The sequence below is a fragment of the Python bivittatus genome, unplaced genomic scaffold, assembly GCF_059951505.1.
Source record: "Python bivittatus isolate LINGU-HERP-01145 unplaced genomic scaffold, Pbiv_v1 ctg000960_np1212, whole genome shotgun sequence".
NCBI lineage: Eukaryota > Metazoa > Chordata > Lepidosauria > Squamata > Pythonidae > Python > Python bivittatus.
In genome coordinates, this window is record NW_028277124.1 from 12,154,394 (window position 1) to 12,181,890 (window position 27,497).

At 39.6% G+C, this 27,497-nt stretch overlaps 1 protein-coding gene across 6 annotated transcripts in view; it reads left to right on the forward strand.

The window, feature by feature from the left end:
- CC2D2A (coiled-coil and C2 domain containing 2A) overlaps window positions 1-27,497 on the forward strand; it is a 62,359-nt gene that overhangs the window by 23,829 nt on the left and 11,033 nt on the right. For 4 of the 6 annotated variants that reach the window (XM_088131530.1, XM_088131531.1, XM_088131526.1 and 1 more), the window contains 16 exons: window positions 1,015-1,155; window positions 2,774-2,930; window positions 3,676-3,914; window positions 7,015-7,192; window positions 7,979-8,135; window positions 9,381-9,528; window positions 10,542-10,680; window positions 14,527-14,730; window positions 15,639-15,731; window positions 16,804-16,895; window positions 19,252-19,422; window positions 20,950-21,055; window positions 22,961-23,070; window positions 23,886-23,982; window positions 25,406-25,507; window positions 25,624-25,800. In XM_088131530.1, the coding sequence (XP_087987656.1) occupies window positions 1,015-1,155; window positions 2,774-2,930; window positions 3,676-3,914; window positions 7,015-7,192; window positions 7,979-8,135; window positions 9,381-9,528; window positions 10,542-10,680; window positions 14,527-14,730; window positions 15,639-15,731; window positions 16,804-16,895; window positions 19,252-19,422; window positions 20,950-21,055; window positions 22,961-23,070; window positions 23,886-23,982; window positions 25,406-25,507; window positions 25,624-25,800 (2,311 nt within the window). The remainder of the gene's footprint in view (window positions 1-1,014; window positions 1,156-2,773; window positions 2,931-3,675; window positions 3,915-7,014; window positions 7,193-7,978; window positions 8,136-9,380; window positions 9,529-10,541; window positions 10,681-14,526; window positions 14,731-15,638; window positions 15,732-16,803; window positions 16,896-19,251; window positions 19,423-20,949; window positions 21,056-22,960; window positions 23,071-23,885; window positions 23,983-25,405; window positions 25,508-25,623; window positions 25,801-27,497) is intronic. The other 2 variants (XM_088131527.1, XM_088131529.1) reach the window with 2 other exon arrangements.

Sequence of the window (27,497 nt, forward strand, 5' to 3'; positions counted from 1 at the left end):
ACTTGCACAATTGGTGGCTGACTAAATACTTTTTTGCCCCACTGTAGATTAAGGAAACCACCTGTAATATGATGCAACATTAGGTTAGACATATTGAAGTTTAAATTCATTGTGCATAAAGCTTGGTGGGTGATCTTAGATCAGCCCCTACTTGGCATCCACATGGCAAAGGACCTGGATATCTGAGGGATTGCCTGTCTCCCATACTGTCCAGATGTCCTGTGTGCTCCAACAGAGTCCTTTTCTCTGCCATTGAACCTGGCTTTTGGAATAGCAACCCTCTGGGGATCTGTAGGGCCCCCATCTTCAAGCTTTCCTTAAAAACCTGTTTTTTTTACCCCAGGCCTTGGAGGTAGGATTGATAGAAGGGCCCTTTGATATGGTGGGGGACTTAGACAGATGGGTTTGTCCCCTTAAACAGGCATTGTTTTATGGAGTTGTTCTTTGTTTGGAACTGTTGCTCTTCTAATTCTGCGAAGCTTCCCAGAGTAATTTGAAATTGAGCGGCCTAGAAATTTAATAAACTAATAAATGAATAGACAAAACAATAGTTCTGTATGTTTATTATTTATTGCACTAACAGCTATCTTGGTCACTTGTGGTACAATGACAAGGTAAAGATATTTATAATAAATCAACACTTAAGTTAGGATTGTGTTTAAAAACACTGGGATTATTTGTATATTTCAACACAGTGGCAGAAATATTTGATTACAGCAGTTGCAAAGGAGAAAAGATCCATAAACTCTTCTTCAAAGCCTTTATCCTGATCAAAGCAATTCTCTTCCAGCAATCTCTCACAAATGGGTACAAATACCAGGGTCTGAAGAAAAACAACCCGGAAGGAAAGTTATAATTGCTTGAAAAAGAAGAATCTTAAAAAGAATTTAATTAAGTTTAGAGCACCACAATGGACTGATTATAGTTATCTTTCAGTATTGCTAACCTTGTTACTTGACGTATATTAATGTATGTATTTGTTCCCTCTAATGAAATGTCTATATTTGTGGACAGGAAAACAAGAAGACTTCGTGATAATGAACAAGAAAAAGATCGAGCATTGCTGAAAGCCATGATCAAAGTGTGGAAAGAAATCAAATCCCTGCGTGATTTTCAGAAGTTCCTTAACACACCCCTGAAGCTTTACTTGAGAAAGTATGTTTTTCCAGGAATTACATTGTTTGGTATATTAAATATAGGGCTTTCATGCATACATTAGTTCTGACTTAAATATAAGGCTTAGATCTCATTGAGGTGGCATAGTTTTGCAGCGCAGAGGCTAGTAAAGAGCTAGCCTAGTAAAACTCCCAGGGTTGTTGTGGGAATACAATGAAGAGAGATCCCCAAGTAAGCTGTCTTGAGCTCTTGGAAAAAAGGCAAGTTATAAAACACCCCCATCCCCCCAAATCTAAAACGCAGCCTATAATACCAGCAAAAATATGCTTCTTTGCCTGCAAAGTTGAAGAAACCCAGTAAAATAGTTGTTTGTATATATCTATGCAAGTACACTACTTGGGTGATTTGGCTGCAAAGATAAGCAATAAAATATTTTGTTTGGATTTACAGTCTTGCTCCATGTTATATGAATATCTGTAATATGCATGCATACTTTTGCATTTGATAGCCTCTCGGAGGGGGGACAATACACGGGAACAACATTGCAGCCACAAACTGTGATTTCTCAAGAGTATTTAATTGCAGCCAAAAGCTTATTTACCAGGCAGAAAGCAGTCCTTTTCTTCCATATAAAATGATACTCAATTCTTGAATAGTTGTTTGAAGTCAGAGCATTTCAAGTTCAGAACGTATTCTCCCTTTTGGAGTACTTGTCCCATCCTTACCTCACAATGCTTCGTAGTTATCTAGGAGAACCTAGGCAGCATGCAGAATACACTCTTAGTATCCTGTGGGGTATCATCAGTCAATCAATCAGTCAATCAGTCAAGGACAGCTAAACATCTGAAGCAAAGAAATAGGTTAACATTTCTGTAACCCCGTTGTTTCCCTTCAAGCATTTGCAAGAAGGAATCAATGCCTGGGTCATTATGGGATTGGGACCCAACAATGTTCCTATTTCAAAGTTGCAGTCCGATCAGTGTTACTTGCTGGAGGCTGCTGTGGAGGGCGTATACTACTTACATAAGAAGGGAGAATTAAACAGGAGTTCTAGGTCCTTATGATGAAATAGCAGTTTTGTTAAATTTATTAGATTTAATTTTCTGTTAATACCAGGAAGCAAAATTGATTAGAGAAGAAGCCAGGGGCCAAGGGGACTGTGAAAGGGCAGGGGTGCCTCTTAATTTTGCAACTCGTAAAGAATTAGTGGGCAGGAAAGAATTGAATTCCTTGGGGGAAAAAGGGCAACATAAAACACAAAGGAATGAAGGAGTGATAGTTCACGCCTGTGCTTCTTTCATGAAAAATGGTTGGGCAGAATCCTCAAACCATGATAGCAGCTAGGCAAAGAACCTTTCTGGCTTTTATTTCTCCCACTTACTGCATCCACTATTTTGTACAGTCAACACACATTCTGGATGCAGCCAATACTGCATTATACTCCAGAATATTTGTTCCTGGGTCCATCTATTTTGTATAAATGCAAATCTCGGAAAAAATCTTGAATTTTTTTTCAGGGTGTATAATTTTTTAATTGGATTGGGTATCCCTCTTACAAACAGAACAGAGGCCACTTGGAGAATGCCAACACATTTGTTAGGATGTAGTATACCAACACTGTTTTTATTTATGGCTTCGTTTTTACCACTGTTTGAAGGGAAGAAGTTGATCCAAAGCTGGATGAGAAGGCCTATGAGACAGAAATTCAGGCTGAAATAACTGAATTATTAGAAGAAAATAATGAAGAGTATGAGAAGAAAATGGACGAATATAAAGCTGAACTTCGGGCATGGAAATCATGGAAGAAGGCACAGGTATGAGTCAGTGCCGTGGGGAGGGGAATGTTTCTTGTTCATATATCACATTGGCTAATGTGGAAAAGAGAGGTTGCACATGGGCCCAATTGCCTAGCATAGTGTGGACTTCAACTCCCAGAATTCCCAGTCACTGGCTGGAGAATTCTGGGAGTTGAAGTCCACACATCTTAAAATTGCCAAGGTTGAGAAATGTGGATGATTAGCTATGACACAAAGTGAACCCTTATTTTTGTGAACCCATTATTGTCATAATGTAAATAAGGGCAAGAGTCAAATCTACTTACAATTCTTTCCATGTGAATCTAATCAACATTAGTAGGGAGCTTTCTGTGCCATTATTTACCATCATTGTCAAATGTTAGTGGCAATGTGTTTCAGTACTAGATTCAATCCACCCTCAGTCACAGAAGCTCATAGTCTGCTTATATCAGCCCAGTCTTTCCCAGAGGGTTGTGGTCATGTAAAAAAATATAAATCTAATAAAAAAATAAAGTTGATGTTATACGTCTAAGCCACTTTTAAGAACAAAGGCCTCTTAAAGCTTCCAAGATTAAAAAAAAATACAAGTAACTGCACACCTCTAATAATAGAATAACTGCAGTAAAAATTAATGACACCCAGCCCCCAAATGAATAATTACCATATTTATTTATCAAATAATTAGACATAAAAATGGTTAGCCCAGCAAAATCCATGCCATGAGAGGGCCACCAAAAACAAATATGTATTTTCATCCATGTAGAAGAATCGAAAGAAACAGAAAAAGAAATCAAGTCAAAATTTGGAAGATGAAGAAGCTGAAGAAACTGAGCATATGGAGGAACCTCTGAAGCCTCTTCCACCACCCCCAGTTGACCAACAGCAGGTGGAGCTGCAAGTTCGCAGAAGAGCTGCTGAGATCCGAAGGCAGCCTGGAGAACCAGTTCTAATTCCTGAATTAAGCCTGGTGGGGAGCGTCACTCCAAATGAGGCTTGTCCTAGGTGAGCCGTACTAGCATGAATGAAAATATCACTAGAATCTAGTCACAATTAAAAGCAGGTCAGATCTTGGCCACAAGTTCTCTTCCTGACATTTACTGGAAGACTTATCTCTCCCATAATCTGGGAGTCACACAGGAGAAGGCCCTTCCTGCATACCACATAACTGAGCTTCTGGCAGCTGGGCATCTTCAGAAGGGCTTCTCCTACTGATCAAAGTCACTGGGCAGGTTCATAGTAGACAATAGGGTCTTTTAAGGCTTTGAAGATCAAACCAGCACCCTAAATTGTGCCTAATAGGAAATCAGCAGCCAACCACCTAAGTGTCAAACCGCAGTCTCCTCAGCACCACATTCTGGACAGGAAGGATGAAACTCTGCAAAACAATGGCCCAAAGCCCAACTTATCCTAGAAAGATTCTGTAGGAGTCACATCACCCATCTAATTTCCCCCCTGGACTGTTCACCAAAGCATGCTTGATTGAAAGAGCCCAGATAATTAGTTACATCCAGGTGCATCAAGAGGCACAGGGCCATCACTTTCTCAATCACTTTATCCAAAAATGGAAGATTGGAGGTGGGCCTGCAATTACAGAGATTGCAGGTCCAGGAGGTGTTTTTTTTTTAGTAAAGGTTGTATAACTGCCTCTTTTAAGCCATTTGGAGAGACACAGCAGTAATTTCTAAATGCTGCCTTATGCATGTTCTTAGCATCGGCTTATCCGTTGAATTTAATGTCTGAAGATTCTGTTTACGTGTGGATAATAATAAAAAAATGGTTTGTTCCTTCTCATTCAACATAAACTGGAAACGGTCATTTATCTGAAAAGTCAGCACAAAACTAGGATTTGGAAATTTTGCTGACTCTCCAAATCAGTTTCTAAGATGTTTATTTTCAGAATGCCTGGAATGGTAGCCAGATGTTTGAAAGTAAGGACTGTGTTTCTACTCGCTCGTGCCATGAATTTAGCAAGGGAGCACTCTGTTTCCAATCCTATGGTCATGGGCCAAAGAGCATTTCAAGATGGCATCACCAGCATTCAGCAGGAAGTGTTGTGATTTTTCTTGTTTTTCAATTGAAAATCTCCTCCTTAGCTCCTCCTCTGAGGGAGGGAGGGAGGGAGGGAGGGAGGGAGGAAGGAAGGAAGGAAGGAAGGAAGGAAGGAAGGAAGGAAGGAAGGAAGGAAGGAAGGAAGGAAGGAAGGAAGGAAGGAAGGAAGGAGCAATTTCAGCCCTTCTCTCCTCCAGTGAAGCAACATCATGCCCTTCTTGGCCATGTCCTGCGCAGCTGTTCTGAAGCTCATTTTTAAAGCCCTAAGGCCAGCCTCTGCTTTCCAAGATGACTGAACAATGTGGGCCTGAGGTAGTGGTAGGCAGTCTTATTTTGGGGTAAGAGTCTGTGCTTTAGAGCTTTTCAGATGTTTTGGGTTTTTTGCCTCCCCAAAAGACATATAGGATGTTGGCAGCTGAAGAGGTTTTTCCCCTCTCTGTCCTCTGCATTGGTAGATGAAGGTTAGATCAAATTCCTAGGGCTTATCTCATTCTTATTTATGGCCAAAGGATGTTGCTTTTCATTATATGGGCCTGTGCTTTCTGCATAATGGCCTCAGGCATACTTTTTATTGTATTTTTTTAACATGCGGATCCAGATTGGATAATATTTCGCTCATGTGCAGAGGGGAAGACAGATCATACTTCTGCACATTTGAGCATAAGAGATGAGCAGATTATAACTAAATCCACTGCTCAGTCATGCAAGTTAAGCACATATACTTTTGATGTTAGGTTTGTACATTCTGTTCAACTGTTAGAGAATCAAGAGACCTTAGAGATGTGGAAATGTGATAATACACACTGCACAGAGTGAAGATCGCCTCATTCTAATTTGATCATATTTTAGTTATCAAAATCCTATGAAACATCTCAGAGACAAAACTGCCCAGACTGGCTGGGAGTGGGCAGCATATAACATGAATAAATTATTATGGTTGGTTGCACAGTCAGCCAGATGTTTAGACTGGATTTGGCATTTTTATCCACCTGTTGAGTCCTTCCCAAGGACCTGAGGTGGGCAGATGTGGTTTGATGGTGTTAAAGGTATCATCACAGAATGTAAGCTGTTCCAAGTAAAGCTGCCTTTTGCAATTGACAGTGATTTTGTCAGTGCCGATGGTCTTCAGGTGGTGCTCCAGATGTTTTGGGATTACACCTAAGGTGCCTATTACTATTCAGACTGTCTTTGCTTTCTTTTGCCACAGTTGTTCTACTTCTGTATTTTGTGATTTTCTCTAGTTCTTTCTCTTCTTACCTGCTGTCTGCAGGTATTGCAATGTCCACTATCCAGACTTTTTGTCTTTCTCATCAACAATTGTTAAGTCTGGGGTGTTGTGTGGCAGGTGCTTGTCTGATTGAATTCTAAAGTCCCAGAGCACTTTAGCTTCTTCATTTCCTATGACTTTGTCTGTTTTGTGGTCCCACCAGTTCTTACTTGCAGGAAAATGGTATTACTTGCAGATATTCCAGTGCACCATGGTTGCTACTTTTTCATGTCGTTGTTTGTAATCAGTCTGTGCGATCTTCTTGCAGCAGCTGACTGGGTGGTCCACTGTTTCTTCAGCTTCTTTGCAGAGGTGGCATTTGCTGTCTGTTGCTGTCTTCTCAATTCTGGCTTTGTATGCATTTATTCTTAAGGCTTGGTCTTGTGCAGCCAGAATTGGCCCCTCTGTCTCTTTCTTCATCTTTCCTGCTCTTAGCCACTGCCAGGTCTTGTTGTTATCTGTTTTGCCTGCTAGTTTTTTTGTGTATTGGCCATGTAATACTTTGCCTTGCCGTGTCTCTTTTCTGTTCTTCATTTGGTCTTTCTTATGTGCCAGTTTGGTTTCTTTGGTATTCAATAACCCTTCATGGTATATTAGCTTCAGTGCATCTTCTTCACTGTCCTGTCCAGTGTATGTACTTCACTGTATTCTTCCAGTGCCCTTTTTTCTTCTTCAGCTGTCTGGCGTACTTGCAACATTCCATGCCCACCTATGCTCCTTAGTATTTTTTTTTTTTTTTCAGGCAAATGTACACATTTTATTTACTTGTTTTTAACCTGTTTGTAGAGCTGAAGTTGCAAGACGTGAAGATGTGAAGAAAAGGTCTCTCTTCTTAAAAATTCTTTTCAATTCCAAAGAGGTGTCAAGAACAGTTTCTCGGCAGATGAGCTCAGACTTCAGAATTCATTTTGGGCAGATTTTCAACCTGCAAATATTCAATTGGCCAGAGAGTTTAAAATTGCAGGTGAGTTATTGGTGGTAAACACATAGATAGAGGAGCAGTAGAGTATTGATGCTCCCACCCATAGCAAGAGGTGCGAAGAGGTCCTGGCTTCAGTCATTTAGATTTAGTTCCCACAGAGGAACTTAGCGATTGGTTCTGTCCATGGATTTGCATGATAGAAGGTTCTTGTTATACTTAAATTCTGTTCATCGACAGAGCTACCCCCACTTTCTTGTATAGGGACATAGGTTACATGCTCAATTTCTTGCTTTTACTGTTGTTCTTTTTTATGTCGTACTTCTACACTGCTTATATACGCAGTTTGTATTACACAAAACTGTCACCCCAACAAGACTTTCTAGTTCTGCATATGCAGTGGTATAGAACTCATAAAGAATAAATGTCAGTCATTTCCTGTTAATCTGATTTAAGAGCATTCTCTCCAACACTGGTAGTTTTCCCTCCATGGTTGCAGATTTTGGAGTCCCTGGTCTAATGGCGTTTGCTCCTCAAGAGCTAGATTCTCAAGTGAGGATGACTGCCTCTCTGCCTTCACTTGACAGGGAAGGGGAGCCCATCCAATATACTGTTCTAGTATATTCCAAGATAGAGGTATATATTTCTAGCCACAATACTATGATGATAGACAAGCAATGCTGATATACACTAACCCACTCCAGTCCCTTGAAATGCATATACTTGTTTATGGTCATGAGAACCCATTCGAAAACATGGTGTAAATTAAATATAACTCCCAAAACACCCAAAGTGACTAGAAATGGGAATAATTGCTTCCCTTTATTACAGCTTTATGAAATAGTTGGACTCAGCAGTGCTAACTTGTTAATGGAAGTATATGTGCCCATCCCGGAGACCACCATTCTGACAGGAAGAGCTCCAGTCGAAGAAATTGAATTCAGCAGTGACCAGTGTGTGACCCTGGACCATGAAGGAGTTGGCAGTGGTACAGAGATTGATCCATTTCTTACTTGTTGAAGTTCAAGGATTGAGAACCAGCTAATGCAGTTGAGATGTCATGGATTTAGTGCTAGGTTCCAAATACCTATACATCCATAGACTGACTGTTATCTCTAAAGCAATTTGAGGTGATCAGGCCCCACATCCACCTTTGGTGGACTCCCAAAACTTGCAGTCTCAATAGCTGAAAACTGATGGCATTGTTTCTTTCCTTCCTTCCTTCCTTCCTTCCTTCCTTCCTTCCTTCCTTCCTTCCTTCCTTCCTTCCTTCCTTCCTTCCATTATGCAAACTAAGAAAAAAAAATACAAGAGTGTTAAAGGATTAACACAACTACATAATTAATAAGCAGCGTAAGAAAAGAAAAAAGAAAAGAGGCATGGAAATTGCATTATAAACAGAACAACTCCAAAAACATAGACTAAATTGTTCTTTGTTTCACCTTTAATGAAAGAAGACTAATTCAAATATTGATGACACATCTCAGCAACCTAGTGCTGCAGATGAAGCATAGATTTCTCCTTTGAGTGCAGTGTAATTTTTGATATCCAAATACTGGGGATAAACCTGAAATTTAAGTCTAAAGCGGGCTTAACGTAGTTATACAAAAGCAAAGAAACTGTTCACCCCCCTCCCCAAAACCAGACCCTTTGCATCAAGTGCTTAACCATGGTGGGTCTTGGCCACTCAAACAGCGGTTATTCTAATCCAGTGTTTCTCAACCTCAAACCTTTGCTTTGCTGGCTGGGGAATTCTGGGAGTTGAAGTCCACACAACTTAAAGTTGCTGAGGTTGAGAAGCACTGCTCTAGTCTAAGGATTCTTATATCAGGAAAGAGTTGATATGTAGCAACAAATCAGGCCTTTTTATTTTAATCACAAACCATCAGGATCTGGTTTAACATTTTGCATTGTTAATTATGGTATAAACAAATAACTACTTGATCATATCCAACTCACAAAGGAGTTGTTTAACCCAGCTTGTTTTGTGAACTCAAGCACTGTGGCTTATACAATAAATGATGGTTAGCAGAGCATGGTTTATTGTGACATATGAACCTGGTCTGTTATTTGCTGCTAACCCTGAACCGAAGCTTTAGATGTTTCCGCCTTTAAGCCAAAAAGTGTTGGGGGGGCCATACAAACCATATATTTTTGCAGATTCAAAAGAACATAAACCATAGTTGATTTGTCAGATCTGAGCAGGGCCACTCTGTTTGATCTCTTCTTGCAGGTGTCCCCTTTTCATTTGAAGCAGATGGTAGTAATAAAATGATTTTAATGACTTCTGGAAAAGTATCGTGCAGTGTCTCGTGGGCAGTTGGAGCAAATGGGATACCACTGGCTCCTCCGGTATCGCAGAAGAACGTTGCTCTTTCAAGGTAATGAACTTCAGCAATCTTTGCGTCACCTTACTTAGTTTTAAAATATATTTATTTTTTATATTTTTATTCTTCAATCTTCCTTTTTCCAGCCTGGTTCTTCTTAATGCTAAGCCAGGATTTGTTTTGCCTAAGTGTGTTTTGTTTGAATACCAAGTAATCAGTATTTTTTAGTTTTAGTTTAGTTTAGTTTTAGAAACAAACTCCAGCTTGAAGCTATTGTGGGTAGCCAGAGTGCATTTGCAGTAGTGCAGCCTCCCTGCCAGTCTAAACACTAGACGGTGCCTGAGTTTGAATACACATATTCTCTCAAGCAGGGAGTCTGGTTCATGTGCTTGGGAAATTCCATAAACTCTTCCTTTCCTAGACAGAGAAAAAAAAAGTATTCTTTCAGATTGCATAGTTTTTAGAGTAATACTTAGAGATAATTGTTAAATTAGGTTAAATTACATTTTGCCTACTTTTGTCTGCGTGTCTTAGTTGAGCATTAGTGTCTCTTGTTCTGACTACTCTGCACTAGTTGGCACTAGGTATTACTTCAAGCACATGATATTTCATTGAGTAAATATATTTCAGGAGATTTATTTTCTCTTTATTAACTTACTGTGAGCTTGTTAAACAGTACACATCTTCCGCAATGGTGGGTCTTGTGAGCTGATGGGATGTGACTATAAAGCCCATGTTCTGTTGTGCAGCGAAGTTCACTCATGTTCCCAAAGACTCGGGAGGAGAAAGATGAATATAGAATGTGTACTTGGAGGATAAGAAGTGATATTTTTTAAAAACAGGCACATTGGAAAAGGAAATTTCAGGCAGTATGTATTCAGCTTCTGGGAAGATGCATGAAATAATTTTGTTTGAAAAGGCAAATGAATGAGATTGTGCAAAACTGACAAGTCCATAACTGGGAACACCATGCATTACATAAAGATTGTTTCAGTTGTTCTTCCAAAACAATTGGAAGACTTCTTTTAACCAGCTGTTTTTGCTCTTATCATCTGTCACAATTTCAGTGCCTTAAAAAATGTGGATGCTATTGCATCGATTGGCGCATCCGGATTAACTGACATGAAGAAATTAGCCAAGTGGGTGACTGAAACTAAGATGGATCCTAATGACCCAAGCAATGCAGCCCTGATGCGGTTTTTAAAGGTAAGGACTCTCTATCACGCATGACCCTGAATTTCCAGATTTTTTTTGCAAAGCCTTACCTAAAGAGTTAGTCACGCAGTATAATATGTAATTAACAGGCAGGTGTCTATGCCTTTTGCATATTTCTCACATGTGTGCACAGATGGCAGTCATCCAAATAATTCTCGGATATGTTGGATTTTTCATTAGGAAAAGCGTCTGGGCTCTGGCCCTGGTTCCTTATGCCGCGACACAGATGTAAATTCTGGAACTGGAACACAAAGGCAGGCTCAGGTAGAACAGGTTACTGTTGCCAGCCCTGGAGGCTAATGGTGTGAACAACATAGATTTGCCACCATTTTCTTCCCTGATAAGGTTCATCTGATAAAAGGCACTTTCCTCAATTTGGAAAACCAGAGAAAAATGTGAATTAAGATTCCCCTCCAGGCTGCGTCCTTGCTCCTTCTGGTAATCCATAATCCTGTTCCAAGCAGGGAGAACTGCCATGTCTTTGGAATGATGACCCCTCATTATGAGTACCTCCATCTTGTCTGGATTCAGTGCAACTGATCATCCTTCATCCAGTCCATTCCTGCTGGCACGTATGTGCCATATCATTACCTGAAGATCTTACAGAGAAATAGATTTGGGTGTCAACAGTGTAATGAGATGAACTGGCTGTAAATCTCCCAATGGGGGTCTCTCCCAGCAGTACTGAGAAGCAGTGGAACAGAATAGAGCTTGGAAGTGTACAATGAATTATCTCTCTCTCTATCCTCTACCAAATTTGTATACTGTGTCTCCTGACTCCCAATGACTTGAGCAGCTCACAACTAAAACAAGACAAATACAATTACAGGCAGACCTTGGGTTATGACGGCAACTGGAACCAGAATTTCTGTTGCTAAGCAATGTAGTTGTAAAGCGCAATATCACGTGACCGCATCGCTTAGTGAAGGCAGTCCTGGCATTCCCCATTGCCATCACTAACTGAATCCCACTGGTTGTTAGCCGAGGACCCACCTCAGTCCAAGCCATTCCAGGTTTGGTCCTTCCCAGCCCTGAGCCTTGGTTCTTCCAAGGTAAGGGACTGCCTCCCCTTCAATTCCTCCCAACTGCCTATTCCACCCCCCATCTCTGCACTTTGAGCCACCCTGCACCCTGCCTTGCGGGTGGCAAGCAGGCTCAGAGCCACATGTCTCTGGACCTACTTGCCATGCTGCAGCAATTGGGGCTTCTTAGTGCACCACGGCTCTGGGGCTGCAAGAATCCCCTGAGCCACAGTGCCAAGCTGCAGCTGGCCCAACGCAGCCCAGCAATGTGGTGTGAAGCCCCAGCCCCAGGCCCCCTGTACTCCGAGGCCCCTGCTGCCCTGTGCTCTGCTGCCCCCGCTGATCTGCATCATCTTCTTGCTCCCATTGCTGACAAGGTGTGCCCAACCTGGCCCTTTGCAAGGCAGTTGCTAGCCATGTGAGGCCTTTTTCCCAAGGTCTTCCTGAGGTCTTGGGGGGGGGGGGATGGGGGGGGGACTTGAAGTGCTCCTGTGGTTGTAAGTGCAGGTGAGCTGCCAAGTGCCCCAATTTTGATCACATGACCACAGGAGCACTGCAACAGCATTAACTTTGGGGATCAGGCATAAGTGCCATTTGTTCAGCATTGCCATAACTTCGAACAGTCGCTGAATGAATGTTCATAGCTTGAGGACTACTTGTAGTAAGTGAAAAATAAAAGATGGTGGGAACAACAAACTGGACAGAAACAAAGCAAAGGGGCTTCAGTCTCCCTGCCGAAGGCCTGGGTGAACAGCCAGGTCTTCAAAGCCCTTCTAAACAGTAGGGTGGAGGCCATCAGGATCTCGGGGAACTTCATCTCAAAGGGCAGATGCTCAAACTACAAAATAATTTGTACTTCAAGGAAATGCCTTCAAGCAGCAGTAGCTTCTGAAATCTGTTTGAGATACAGGAACAGAACAACTGCAAGATGGTCCTCCATTTTCTAGATCTTTCAGGCAACCTGGAAGAGTACCACAGTTGATGGTATTGGAAGTTGCTGAGAACTCAAGAAGAATCAGTGAAGTCACCCTGTCTTTGTTGATCCCTAACTACAGTTCATCTGTCAGGCCAACCAAAGCAGTGTCAGCCTTCTAGCTTGTCCTGGAGCCAGTTTGAAATGGGTCAAAATAATCTTCCTCCAGGACTACTTTGATCACCTTATTCAATTATGATTGCCAACTCTGAGAGATTCAGTTCAGGGTTTTAAAAAAGAAGACTAATACTTCCTTCTCTCTTCTTTCAGAGAAGTTGTTATGATACTAATTAGACCATCTTTAATAACCTCCAGGTTGGACATTAGGAGATAAGTTGGACAAGAATCCAGAGGTCAGGTGATGGAAAACACCAAGCAGCTTGTCCACACCCTTAGGTTTTACCAGTTGAAATTGATCCTGTCCACTTACTGGACATAATTGACTCATCATCAGTGATGGCATTTAGAATGGGAGGCATATTATATAAAAGAAATACTACCACCCCTTAGTATATAACCCAGAGACTTGTTACAATGCTTTAATAAGCCTCTGATGTTTCTGTGGCTTCATCAGATTCAAGCTCCTTTGTCTGCATTCTAGCTGCTTCAGTTCATTCATCAATCAGCCATGGAATCATCTTTGAAGCTTGCCAGAAAAGGAGCCAGGCATCTCCTGCACACTGCTTCCAGAAAATGCTTCCTAAAAGCCACTGTACAAATAAATACTGGTTGTTAAGCTGCTTGGAAAGGGTAACATGGCCTTTCTAATGATCACAGCATGCCATATTCTTGCAGTGCAAGATAGGTGTCCTAGGTCTCTTCTGCTGCTATCCAGATATTTATGGTCTCTGTCCTTGTTCATGTCAAAGGGTAGCCCAAACCCCCGAAAGAAGCCAAATGGAGGTTTTGAGGAAGGAACCTAATTCTGAAAGGAGTTAAGGGCAGTTTGTAGCTGTTCATACTTGCGACAGTTGGGACTGGCAGCTCCATTGCTAAGTGGTGCAACATCACATGACCATGCTGACTTACGATGCCAGTTCCGGCTGCAGTCATTAAGTGAATCACATGTGGTCGTTAAATGAGGCTTCACGTGATCACCATTTGCGACCTCCTGCCAACTTCCCCATTGATCTTGCTTGTGGGAAGCTGACAGGGACTATTGCAAATGGTGATAGTGTGACTACAGGATGCTGTGACAGTTGTAAATGCAAGCTGGTTGCCAAGTGCCTGAATAACGATCTCATGACTGTGGGGATGCAATGGCCGCAACTTTGAGGACCAGTCGTAAGTCTTCTTGTTCAGTGCTGCCATAACTTCAAATGGTCGCTGAATGACCAGTCAGTAAGCGAGGACTATCTGTACTTCTCTTTTGTTTGCCTTTGCCCAAATGAGCATATTTCATTGAAGAAGCAATAACCAACTAAAAAAAAAAATCCAAGTTACAGAAAAGACAAAGATTTATCTGTAGAATAATTAACATGGGGAATACAAAGGTATGTTGTGCCATGCATTTTTAAGGGAGACCTTCTAGAAATGCCAATTTGATACATATTCACTGCATACAATTGTTTTCCACCTTTATAAACTTTTCCACCTTTATTACAATTTTCTAGTGTTTTGGTTGCATTAAATAGGACAGATTTGGTTTATTTGCAGTTAGATTCATATTCTATGAGCTTTCTTTCTCTTCTTTTTGATAAGATGTTCTAGAAGCTATTTTAGGTGTTGAGAGAGGTAATATTTTATTTATATACACACATATTCACACACATACATGCGCACAAATTAAAAAAAATTGTTATGGTTTTCTTTAAGTATATAAGTCTTTTTTTTTTTTTTTAGATTACTACATGTGGTGATGCTTCCATTCCAGATTTCTTTAGACTGGAGCAATTGCAGCAAGAATTTAATTTTGTTTCTGATGAGGAATTTAACAGGTCCAAAAGATTTCGGCTTCTTGAGCTCAGAAAGAATGAAGTAGCTGAATTTCGAAATTATAAATTTGTTCCTTTACTAGAAAGAGAGATCAGTGAAAAAGTTCTGCAGGTAAGAAATCGTTCTAAAGATTGTAATTAAAATTATTGACAATAAAATTTCCTGTCTTAGTTTCAGTATCTTCCTTGAATATAACTTCACTGCAACTTTAGTTTACAGTTCCATTTAGCAACTTTAGAGAATCGTCTGTGAAGAAAACTTAAGATATTTGGAACATTTTAATTTATGACAAGGTAATTCGTGTGTGGACGTGGGTGGAAAAAAATTCTCCATGTCATAATTCAGATATATTAACTGAAGCAAAGCTGATGTATGCAACATATTTTGACCACAAACCTTCCAAGCTTGGAATGAACTAACTTTGGAATAAAACCTCATATCTTCCAGAGCTGGGAAAAAGCGGGGCCTATTCTTGTGAATAGCGTTGCATTTTATTGAATGGTTTCATGCATACTTCTAAAAAAGTGAAGGGTGAGATAATTAGGACATAAAAAGGAAGTATGTTTATCTTTAACTTATCAAACTGTTCAAATCCTGCCATTGTGGTTTATAAACCATGGTTTATGATTTAGCGTGTTGTGTGGCCCCAGTTAATCATGATTATGGCTGAACCTGACATATGAATTCAGGCTTTACCTTTATCTCCAATATTGGAGGCAGGTCGTTAATTCCCATTTTCAACCACCTTTACCCAGAGCTCAAAAAATTCTAGAGTCTATTTTTCCTTCTTTAAAATCTGTTTCTCCTTCTTTTAAAGTACTTCAGAATGTCTGATATGTATAAAAACTTCATTTTACTTGGTGGGTGTACGGTGGTAAGCTAGACTGCTTTCTGGTTCCTGCTGTGAGGAGAAACATGAAAGAGAAGAGAACCCAGTATGTCTTTTCGAAAGACCGAGATCTAAAGGGGCTTTATGGCATTGTGGAATAGTCCCATGGTGGTGGCTCTTTTTATTTCAGGACTATGAGAAAAGATCGCAGGAGAGGGATGTAATTGATACCAAGGACTATTCAGATGCACACAGAGCAATCGTTGCAAAGTACCTCGAAAAGGTAAGATTTTTTTTTTAAATGTACTTAAATACATATGCAAAATATACTTGGAAATATTCTGTGATATTTATCCAATAATTTATCTCTGCCACCACACTGCATTCTTAGCAAACCAGGGAAATTAAAGGTCAAACTATAAAAACACTTTTGCATCTCAAGTGTGTTTTGTTTGCGAACTACATGGGCTAAGATCAGCAGTCTGGATTTCCCCCCGTGGGGCAAAATAAGCGGGTCCGTTAAGGAAGGACAAAATTTTGCAAGATGGTCAGTAGGTCTTTGCAGCTTCTAAACAAAGCTGCAAAGACCTATTGACCATCTTGCAAAGTGTTGTCCTTAAACACCGCAGGCCAGATGTGCATTCCCAATTTCAGTATCATCTGGAGTGGGTTGGCTAAGTACAAGCTGGATAGTCTAAAATGCAAATTGGCTTAACCTGTCCTTTTCTATTGCTTTTACTTCACCCTACTCAAGTCTTATCTGCTTATTGTTCTCAGTTTTTAAGGAAGAATTAGAAATTGCAAGCCAAAATGAAATAATGGCATAGGATTGATTGATTTTTCATCCTATAAACCTTTTGCTCCATTGTCTTAACCCATACAGGAGAACATCCTTTTCAGGTTAATAACATTCCCCATGATGAGCTCTCTTGCACATTATGGTCTTTCTGGGTTCTTGTGGTGCTTTTTTCAGTTATTTTGCATGCAATCTTCTATTCTGTCTTTAAAATGGATGTTATGTTGCATTGTAAATCCTGGGCTTAAAAAACAGCTCCCTGATCCTGGGTATTTCAAATCACTCTTAGCGTAGGTAAAACTTGGCATATTTCTGATTCCTAAGAATAGATGAAAATCAGAGGTAGGTCCAAAGAGAGAGTTTATTAAACAATATGGCTGTTTGAAAAACCCTGTTTTCTTTGAAATCGGAGGTTGAGAAATACTTGACTAAGGAAATGTAGCTGACATCGTCACTGCCCAGAAATGGGTCTTTAAGAAAAGGGGCAGCTGCATTCGTATATCTGACCAGTACAGCAATTGAGCAATTTCAGATTCAAGGTAATTTTCTTTCCCCCCAGGTTAGGGAGTCAGTAGTTAACCGATTCCTGATTGCCAAGCACCATTTCGTTCTTTCCGACCTGGTCAATGAAGATGATATCCCTACGATTGGGTAAGGAAGAGAATATAAGGGTAGCTCAAAGTTGTAATGCTTATGTCTTATTTTCAAGAGTTTTAATTTACATTTTTTCCAAAGTGCAATTGAGGCCTTGAAAACCTTAATTTGTTTTAAAATGTAGCAGTGTTGCTTTCTAAGCAAACTTATCTTTAGGTTTTGAAATTAAATTCGCCTTGATTTTCTCTCAATAACTTTCAGTGGAATCACACTTAATCCACCTTTGGCTAGCATTTTCAATTACGTTTTCTGAAAACATGGAGATAATTGCAGGTTGATGATAACAATGTGAAATAAAAATAGATTGTGTGGAAGTAGCATATTTCCACAGTCGTACTGGACGTGGGCATCTGAGAGTAGCCATGATGACATTATCGTGAATTCCACTAAATACTGTGGGACCTTTGATGCATACAGGACAGTTCTGTATAATTCCTCCTCCCACACAGACATTTGCAACTCAGTTTCATGTCTCTGTTCCCCTCTCAGTGAGTGCTTTGCAAAGTGCGTGCAAAGACCTATTGACCATCTTGCAAAGTGTTGTCCTTAAACACCGCAGGCCAGATGTGCATTCCCAATTTCAGTATCATCTGGAGTGGGTTGGCTGAGTACAAGCTGGACAGTCTAAAACGCAAATTGGCTTAACCTGTCCTTTTCTGTTGCTTTTACTTCACCCTACCCAAGTCATGTATTGTGTGATAACAATCTTACACTTGAAATTGTAATATAAATAATCAGTTGTTTGCACATGAAACAGTATGTATGTTTGGATGTACAATGAAGAAGGATTTTAGTTCTTTATTCACACAGGGCCAAAGCAAACAAACTGAATTACAAATTTGCTTGTTTACAACCATGACACTAGCAAAACATATTTATTCCATTACCTTCTCTCTTTCATACACAACACACTCTGGACAGATGTTTAAGATCTTTAACGCATTTGTTCTTCCGCAAGATTCTATAAACTGAATGGCTGGAGTTTTTCCTACTATGAAGTCAAATACAAGATGCAAACGTCAGATGGAATGATTTTTTAAACATTGCACATTTGTCCAGGCAAACTCAGTTTCATGCACAGAGCAGGACCATTGTCTGTTCTCTCCTAGAGAGGTGCTTTTTCCTCCCCACCTTGCTTGTTTCCACCAAGTTTGTTGACATTCCTGTGGTCTCTGTAGTGTTCTGGTTCCAAACTTGATGCCTTCTTCTGCCCTTCAACATTTTCTCTCACTGCTGTTGGAACCACATCCATAAATTGTAGCAAGGAGCAGAGCTGGTAGGAGAACCAGTCTGAGCAGCACCATAATATCAAGTAATGGGACAAGCTGTGCTTTTCCTCCCCTCCTGCTAGCAGCAGGAGGGGGGCATGTATTGCTGCTGCTTCATTCTGCTGCTTTCCATCTCCAAGAGTTTGGAAAGAGATGAGAGAGCCAGGATGATTGAGAACAGTAAAAAGGCTGGCATGGCTTTACAGTAGAGAGGAGACTAAAGGGGTTCTGTGGGGACAGCGATGAATTAGTAGAGTGGAAGAATTATATGTTAAATCGATAAAACTAAAATGGAATCCTGTGGGAGTATCTGCTACTCCTGAAAAGTGCTTAGTTTAGTTTGATTACCCTGTTCATCTTCTAACAAAGAACCCTTGAATGTATAGAACAGGAGTGGACATTGTCTTATATGGTGGACATTGTCTTATATGGTGGACATCCAGCAACTTCTGGGTTTTGTAGCATTCCCAAGCATCCTATGCTAGCAATTTAAGAACTGAAGGAATTGATACATCCAGGAGCTTCCCACTCCTAAGCAATTCATGACTTTCCTAGCTTTTGTTGTAACTTCCATATCAGGATTGACCCCAGTACAATTTATAAGAGGTTGGGAAAGTAGTCAATGTCTGGCATTCTACGACATATACTTCCTGATCTTGCTTGCTACAGAAAAATCAGCTATGCTGTTGAACTTTTGAATCTGAGAAATGTAACTGATAGTGAGATTTGACCTTGATTATTTTTTGACTCTTACAGATTTTTGTAAGGTTTTCAGTCAATCTAGCTTGTTGCACGAATGCATTCTTAATCTTTATGCATCCACTGAATTGTGATTCATTCTTGGTTTTTCTTCTTGTTCTGCTCTGCCTTCTGTTTAAGTTCTGCTGGCTCAGGGTATGTCAGTCTGCATTCTCATTTCTATTCCTCTGTGGGTGGGTGGTTTTGAGATCCATATCCAAACCAGTGTATTTTGTAGAATTATTATAGTTTAGAAATCTTAGCCATCATACAATGTTAGCATGACAAATTATAGCAACGGAACCTTTATATGTACAAAACTCTTTTAACTCTGTTTTTTTTATCAGTAGCTTTTTGGGTGTCAGCCTTTTTAAACTGGCTGAGGCAAAGCGACCCTTAAAACCAAGGCGAAAAGAGAGGAAAAAAGTAACCGTGCAGAATCTCTCAGATGGTGATATAAAACTGCTGGTTAACATCGTTAGAGCATATGAGATTCCTGTTAGAAAGTGTGCTGGGAGGTAAGCAGCTGTTAATAGATCTCTTTGCGGCGTTCCTCTGTAGATAATACATCAAGTTGGCCCTTGCTCTAACCTGTGTGTTTGCTGAGTCACGATTTGGGAGAGCGGCTTTGGAGTACTTATTCTTTCCCCAAATCTGTCATGTTTAATTATTAGTACTTCATTTTTATGTAGTCGTGCAGCCTGCCTTCCTTAGCCTTACCTGTCCCTGTTGGAGCTATTGAGAGCATCAGGTAGGAGACCCTTGTTCCATTCCTCCAGGCATATAATTCAAAAGTCCCTGTATTGGAAAGGTTAAAAATAACACCTCTCTCATGATATGATGGTGTGTGAGAAGACAGGAGGAAGAGCCGCAGCCAAGGCAATGGTCAGACAAGAGATATTTCAGCCCGCAGAAGGAATGGGGGCGTGGTAAATGTCTCAGAAGGGACCCTCCCTAGTTCCTAGTTTCCAGTAAAGGCGAGGGGAGAGAGATGTGCTTTCAGGCTTCTAAGATTGATGTCACCTCTTCGAGGTAGTCCATACAAAAAACCAAAATCATGAGTACTAACACTATCTTTATTATAAAGGTTACAGGAACAGAATTTTGCAAATCTGAAAGCACATCTCTCCCCCCTCACCTGTACTGGAAAGGGAACTAGGGAAGGTCTCTTCTGAGACGTTTACCATGTCCCCATTCCTTCTGTGGGCTAAGATAACTCTTGTCCGACCATTGCCTTGGCTGTGGCTCTTCTTCCTAACTTTCAAGGTCATTCTCTCAGACCATCACATGTGAACATCCCAGGATTTTCCAAAATCTACTGTATTTAGGATCAAAATGTTTTCATTAACTTTCAGATGATTATTAGATTAATCTCAGATTAGGGGCAGCTGAACATCCCCTTTCATAGGGGAAAAAAATAAATGTGCCCTACATTTTGTGAAATAAGGGGAATGGAGGCCACAGGAGATAAGTTGCCGTTCCAGCCTGGTTGAGGACCTTCCCCTTTTGTTCCAGGAGCTACTGAAGATAAAACATATGTGAAGAGCATTTGGTTGAATAGTTGGTTCTCACCACCTTTAATTTATTTCACTTGAAATACTTACATGGCATCACTGATATTATTTTGTTATTAATTTTATTTTTCATTATCACTGCTATTACAACTTATCCTTATATTGTGGTAACTTTGCTTAGTTATTGGTTATTTAGTTTATTCATATTTACTATGTTTTAACTGTTACAGATATTGATTCAACAGTATATAAGTAGCATAAATAAGATTTCCGTAGAGGAGAAGTAAACCTGTACCTGTTAATGCTGAGCCAAATTGTTCATTATGCTGGGGGGGCGGGGGACTGTACATGTGCAAATTGAAAAAGGTAACAAAAGAAATAGGGAAGGGAAATAATTTATTTGCATTATTGCTGTTCAAATGTTATCACTTTTGCAAAATGTGTGCTTAAAATATTTTTGTTTTCACTATAGTTTTTTTAAAAAAATCCTATTGGAAGTTCACTGACATTTTTCTACACCTTCTTTTTTAGCAAACTTCAGCAGCCATCTAAGTCATCATGGACTTTCAATGAGATGTTTGTTGCTTCTGCAACTCCACACAGCCCCAACCACAGTGTAGACTGGACATTTAGCCAGGTACCATGGAATGCCATGATCCTGGGATGGATGGATGGATGGATGGATGGATGGATGAATGGATGCATAGATAGATATTAGAATAATAGAAATATCCCATATTCCTTTTTTGTGTATAGGGATCACCATTCAGCCATCCTTGAGGGGTTCATCCTGTGAAATTGATAAATGTAGCTGCTAATCAAGGGCTCACCACTCTAAGAAAGATTTAAAAATTCTGGTGGCAGCGTGTCTCTATGCTGTAGGTAATCATCAGTATAGAAGAATGTATTTAAATTTATTTACCGCCCAACTCCAGTTGACTCTTTAAAATATTTTTAATGCCATTTTCATATGAATAGTGCATTTAATTTAAATGTGAATCCAATAAAATAATGATTTACCTTTTGCTTTAGCCCCATTCGTTGCTTTTCGGGATGTAGCCTGAGCTACAGATGAACCTCTGAGAGGCATGCGTATTGTTGTACGTCACCCAGAGTCACTTTATGTGAGATGGGCGGCTATATAAATACGATAAATAAATATAAAATTGATGGAAAAACATGTTTTTCTACTTCTGCTTCTTTGTGATTTGTTAAACAATAGCAGTTTACATACAGTGCTCCATATATTAATCAGAAAGTAATAGATTTGGGTCTCCCCACGCCTAGTTCAGCACCTCCATCACTATACTACACTGGCTCTCATTCATGTGTGTATGTATGTATGTGTATACTCACACACATATGTCTGTCTCTCTCTGTATACACACACACACACACACACACACACACACATCTTTTATAGAGGCTGTACATGATTCTGGAATATAATCAAATATAAGAACAGCTTGCCAAAACCAAAATAGGAAAAACAAAAGACCTCAGATAAAGTGCAAGTGAAATATTGAGGGTTTACATTTGTTTTAACCTCTGCCTGGCACTAAATCATAACAGTACCTTTGGGTGCCCAATGCTGCCCCCCCAAAAGAGCAAACATTTAATTGCCATCTGTTACATTTGATACACAAAACACCCACTGAGGAACTGGGCCGAACTGAATGCATTGTATTCTTACACAATTTTGACTGTATGCTTGTCACTCTTAGGTAAAATTGTAGACTCTAAATAGTGATATGGTCTTTCTGGATAATTTTGAATCGGAAACCTTTCAAGGAAGTGTTCCAGAAGATATCCCTTTGTAAATGAACATGTTTCTAGTTAGCATATTCATCTTGTTATCCATAAGTCTACATTATTTGATGTGGGGGGGAAAATGAAATCTAGCCTGTTTTATAAAGTTTGAACAGTAAATTTAGATCATTTTTTAAAAATCTTTGGTGTTCAGAGAAATTTTATTTTATTGGAATGTTAGAAACAATGTTGAATAGGTAATAAAACAATAAGTATTATACTATTTTGAAACAGCCAAATTTACCTGAAGTGAAAAATTTTGATCCTGGAACAGTATCTAGAAAATGTCCACATCTATGGCCATAAATGTAATCATTTATATATTTATTTTAATGTATGTTTACAGCATCAGTTATACGATGTTTGAGGTATCTACAGTTTTTAGTTTCAGTTGGAAACTGTACAGTATGTTTATGAAGATTCTCAGTCATCCAAGTGGAATTGTCAGGAGGTTGAGTCATGGCAACTGGACTTCTTTTCTTTTTGGTCTTCTAACCAAAAGAAAAGAAGTCCAGTTGCCATGACTCAACCTCCAGACAAAATGTACAGTAGTTTAAGAGAACCTGTGTGAACATGTGCAGTTTTTGTACTGTACTGTACTGTACTGTGTTTGGAGATGAATAGTTTGAAATCCAAACAGGTGTCCTGTTATATGAAATTCTACAGTTTTTGACGTATCTGAGCTTTGCATCTTATCTAACATATCAGTGCTTTGGGTTCTGTTTAATTGTAGGTTTCAGTTCGGCCTTTTGTAGAAGTTTCTTTCCAGCGAACAGTTTGTCGGACAACCACTGCAGAAGGGCCCAACCCAAACTGGAGTGAAGAACTTGAACTTCCATTTAGGTGTGAATGAATCCCATTAAGTGGGGGCCAGCCTTCTTTTCATTGGAGAAGAATTGCATTGGGCAGGACAGTGAGGCAAAGGGACTGGGACCAAATCCTGCATTTGGGCACAACTAAGGATTTCCTTTAGGTTTTTGAGGGAGGGAGATTTTGAATTGGTCTTTGTTATTTTAAGCAACAAGGCTTGTTTCCATTTCTAGCTCAAGAGGGTGGAAACCATGCTGCCAAATTTGGAAAGATTCATTGCAGAGGGTCCAGGGACTATTGGTCACCTACCCCTGTTATTTAACATTTGATTTTCTACTTCACACTGTGACAAACCTTGTGTGAAAATCTCAGTTGCTTTGTATGAATTCCCAGTAAGTGTTCATTAGTATAGCAGACTGGCTTTGTATTCTTCTGAAAATGAAAACACCTAAAAGAGTTTTGACCTTTATGGAAGACCACAAAGGAACTGAGTTTGAAAACACTGCTGAAGAGTGAGCAAACCTTCATCCTGTTCCCCATCTTAGTTCTACCAGTGTATCACCCCCTCCAGCTTTTTTGCATTTCCTTATTCAATGGGCTGGCTTCTGTTGGCATCTGAATGAAACATTTGGGTTCTGATTGGGGTGGGAGTCAAATCTCTGAATTCCCTAAGACTCTGCTGTCCCTTCTACTGGAACAGGGTAATACCAGTTTTGTATTGTGATGAAATCGTGTATAAAGATTGAGATAGTCTTGGAGAATAGAGAAGGAGGAAGCACCCTTTTGGCATGCTGTTGTATTGCACATTGTATTTTGATCTGTATCTCAGTTTTTAAATATTGTTATAGAGCTCCTAACAGTGACTATAGCACCTCCGTTCTGCAGTCAGTGAAGGATGACATCTTCATTAACCTCTTTGATGAAGTACTATATGATGTCTTAGAGGTGAGCAAATCATCTGAAGAATTCTCTTGATCCTGTATATTGTGAGATCAAGGTGAAAAGAGGTGGAACAAGGGAGCTAGACATACTCACCCAATGGAGCCCCAGCTACAAAATATTCAGATCTGAAAAGCAAAGATTTCCCTCCAGGATTTGCCAACCAGCACAGATTAGGTTGGATATGCTGAAGGTCAGTTGTTTGAACAGTCAAGCCCTGGTCTATGTGGGGAATGGGGACATAAAAAGTAAAGGTAGACTAAAATCAGGAAGCACTTTTAGAGCTTCACTCTTTGTGGTGCTGATAACTTTGGATGCATCATTGGAAACATACTGGAACTGCTTGTTTCCCCTCCTTTGAAGAAATCCTGCAAATTTCTGCACGAACAGGCTTTTATTCTAATGTCAAGAATTAACTTATTCCTAGGGGTTAGTGTTAGAAAAAACAGAATACTCAATCACTGCCCCCAGATGCACAGGGCCTAATGAGGTGGCTTTTGTTTTGATTGGTTTACCGATGACTTGTTTACTGATCCGATCTTTCCCTGCCAAATAAGTTTAAGAGAGGATAAAAGTAGAATATGAAAACCTCAGAGGCAAAAAGCCCATCAATGTCCTTTGTAGCATTTAGATTCTGGGATATTAAAGTAGGGATGAACTTAGCTTTGTAGGTAAAGTTATTAAATTTAAATTATTAAGTTTAATAATAAATAAAAATAAAGGACAGATAGTGTCAGGCCATTAAACCCACCAAGAAGGAACTTATTCACCCAACCTGTGAAGATAGAGGCATTCCAAAAATTGTCATCTGAAAATATTTTAATGTTCTTTGGGGAGAAGTAGCCCTTTCATTCCTGCTGATATTCCATAATCGTGTTTTAGATATTCTGTTAGAGTGCTCCAGTGATGGCACAGATTTTATGCTGCTCAGGTTGTTTCTAACTGAGCCATTCCTTGTCTGGAGGTTGGGCGAGGCCATCATTGTGGTTCTTCGTTGATATTACTATGTTTGTATGGACTAGATTGGATTGTCCTTGAACACCACTCTGCTATTATGGTGTTACTGCTATTATTACTTGTTCTCTTTATTTTTTGTTGGTTTTAATCCTATTTTGGCTACTCAGAATCACAACTGCGAGATGCAGCTACATAACTTGGTATAATAAATAGATCATATTCTAGGGAATTTTCCTTGTGAACCCATTGTGCTCCTCTTTTTTGAGAACTGTCTAAAACATACCATCGCATCTGAGCACAGAATACCATCTTGCACTGAATGACAAATGGGAATGAAATACTTCCCCCCACCCCCCAGAGCTGGTTGAGAAATTATTCACAGTTCACCATCTGGGGTGAGAAGGAGAAATGAGGAAGCTCAGATCATTCTTTTTGTAAACGCTGGTCAGGATTTTGTGATTTTTTTCCTTAGGATGATCGGGAAAGAGAAAGTGGTGGAGTTCATACCCGTGTGGAGAAGCGCTGGCTTGGATCGGTTCGGATTCCATTTACAACAGTATATTTTCAAGGAAGAGTAAGTGCTGAAGAAAGCATTTTTACACACAAACATGCATGTAAGTAAGTTATTGCTGTCCTCTTGATCATTCATGCTTAATTTTTATTAAAGACCATTTGTTTCTCTTCATCTAGATTGATGGCACATTTAAGATAGATACCCCTCCTGTTCTTCTTGGCTATAACAAAGGGAAAAACCTGGGAATTGACAGAGGATATGATTCCACACGAAGCCTGAGTGATGGCTCCTACCTCTCCTTGTTCATTACAATTGAACCCCAACTTGTTCCTGGAGAATCAGTTCAAGAACGGGTAAACCTGTACAAGTTTTATTTCTGATCATAATTTGAACATTTAGGAGGGAGTTTATGTTAGGGAAAAGAACTGTTGCATCACCAGGTGTTCCAGTATCAATACCCATATCACCGGTGAGTTTCTTTGGTTATTTAAACAGGAGTTACCTTCTTACAAGTATTTGTGAAACAAGGCACAGCAATAGATTCAAGACATTTCTGTTTTAGAATTTCATCACTGTTGTACCATATATAATCACGGGCAAAGGTTGCATTTATTTATGCTCAACCACCTTTTCAGTTTCTGTTGATCAGTTACTAATAATGAATAATATATGTGGTCAGACAAATTGGTGCAGAATAATTTTGCGGTTCTATTTTTTACAGTAATTTACTGCAGCTGCCACTATTTTAGAAAGACTGTTATGGAATAATTATCAGTACTGTTACAGCATGATTGCTAGACAGTCTTTGCTTCTGAATTATTACATCAGAATTCTGGGAAAGGTAAATCCTGCAAGACAAGGAAATGTATTTGTTTCCTCTCCACTTTGTTTACAGAGGCTTAAAAGGCTTCTCAAGGATGTAGGCAAACTTACAAAATTGGGCCATTGCTCAGTCTTGACCCTTAGTATTCATGGTTATTATAAATTTCTTTGAATGCTTGGATGAACATGCACATACTTATGTAATATTTCAAGTATATAAGCATAAAAAGAAAAAGAAAGGTTCACTACTCCAAGGATTTTACTTAATTAATACAAAACTTAATTTTGATAGTGGAGAAGTTACCAAACTGGTGGAAGGAAATACAATAAGGAATAAAAGAGAACAAAATGCAATTCAGAAACATAGTGCACCTAATTTTGGCAGGTTATAGGATTAAAGGGCTATGGAGAAGCACAGTTCCCTCAGCACTAATGCATCCCTGGGAGACATCTGTAGGGCTTTCATGTGGTCCTAATAGTTTGCTAAGGACAGCTCATCCTGAAGCCATCCCTAGCAAACTATTAGTTAGATAGTGTTATCTAAGGATAAATATTAAGTCACTGAGAGAGAACCAAAGTAAGAAACTTGCATGGCAGCTATAGATGCTGAACCATAAAATGGGAAGATGGGGATAAAGTTGGGGATTTGGGAGCAGTGATGCAGCACTTTTGTAAGCCCAAGGTCCACACTGCTGGCAGGGAGGAGGACAAGGCCCTGTTTTGGGAAGGACATTCAGTACACTTCTCCTGGGAGACAAACTCTCCTTCCGTGTACTTTCTTGATAAGTTTGGGAAAAAGCAAGTCAAAGCTAACTATTTTGAATTGCCTGTCTGTCTATCATCATTCCCATTGGAAGCAAAAGTACCTGTTGGAATTCTTGTGCTATTAACCTTAACTCTTTTTTTTAACACATTTTTTTAATGAGAACTTGTTCCTTGAATGTCCTCATCCAGGTCCAATTATCATTACAGAGTCCTGATAATGCTTTGATTTCAGAAATTTCAGAAATTTGAAGGACTTCTTTGAAACAAAGATTAGGAAACTCTCTTCCTTTGAGAGTGAGTTCAGTCATCTAGTTTCAGAGAAGGGCAGATTCTCCTTTCCATGTTGATGTCTTGATGGAAAGCCCATTGTTTTCCTAATAATCACAATCCCTTTTCACTTCTGTAAAAACACTCATTAAATAGTGAAACATTGCCCATGTTTTTTTAGCTGCTTATTTTTTAT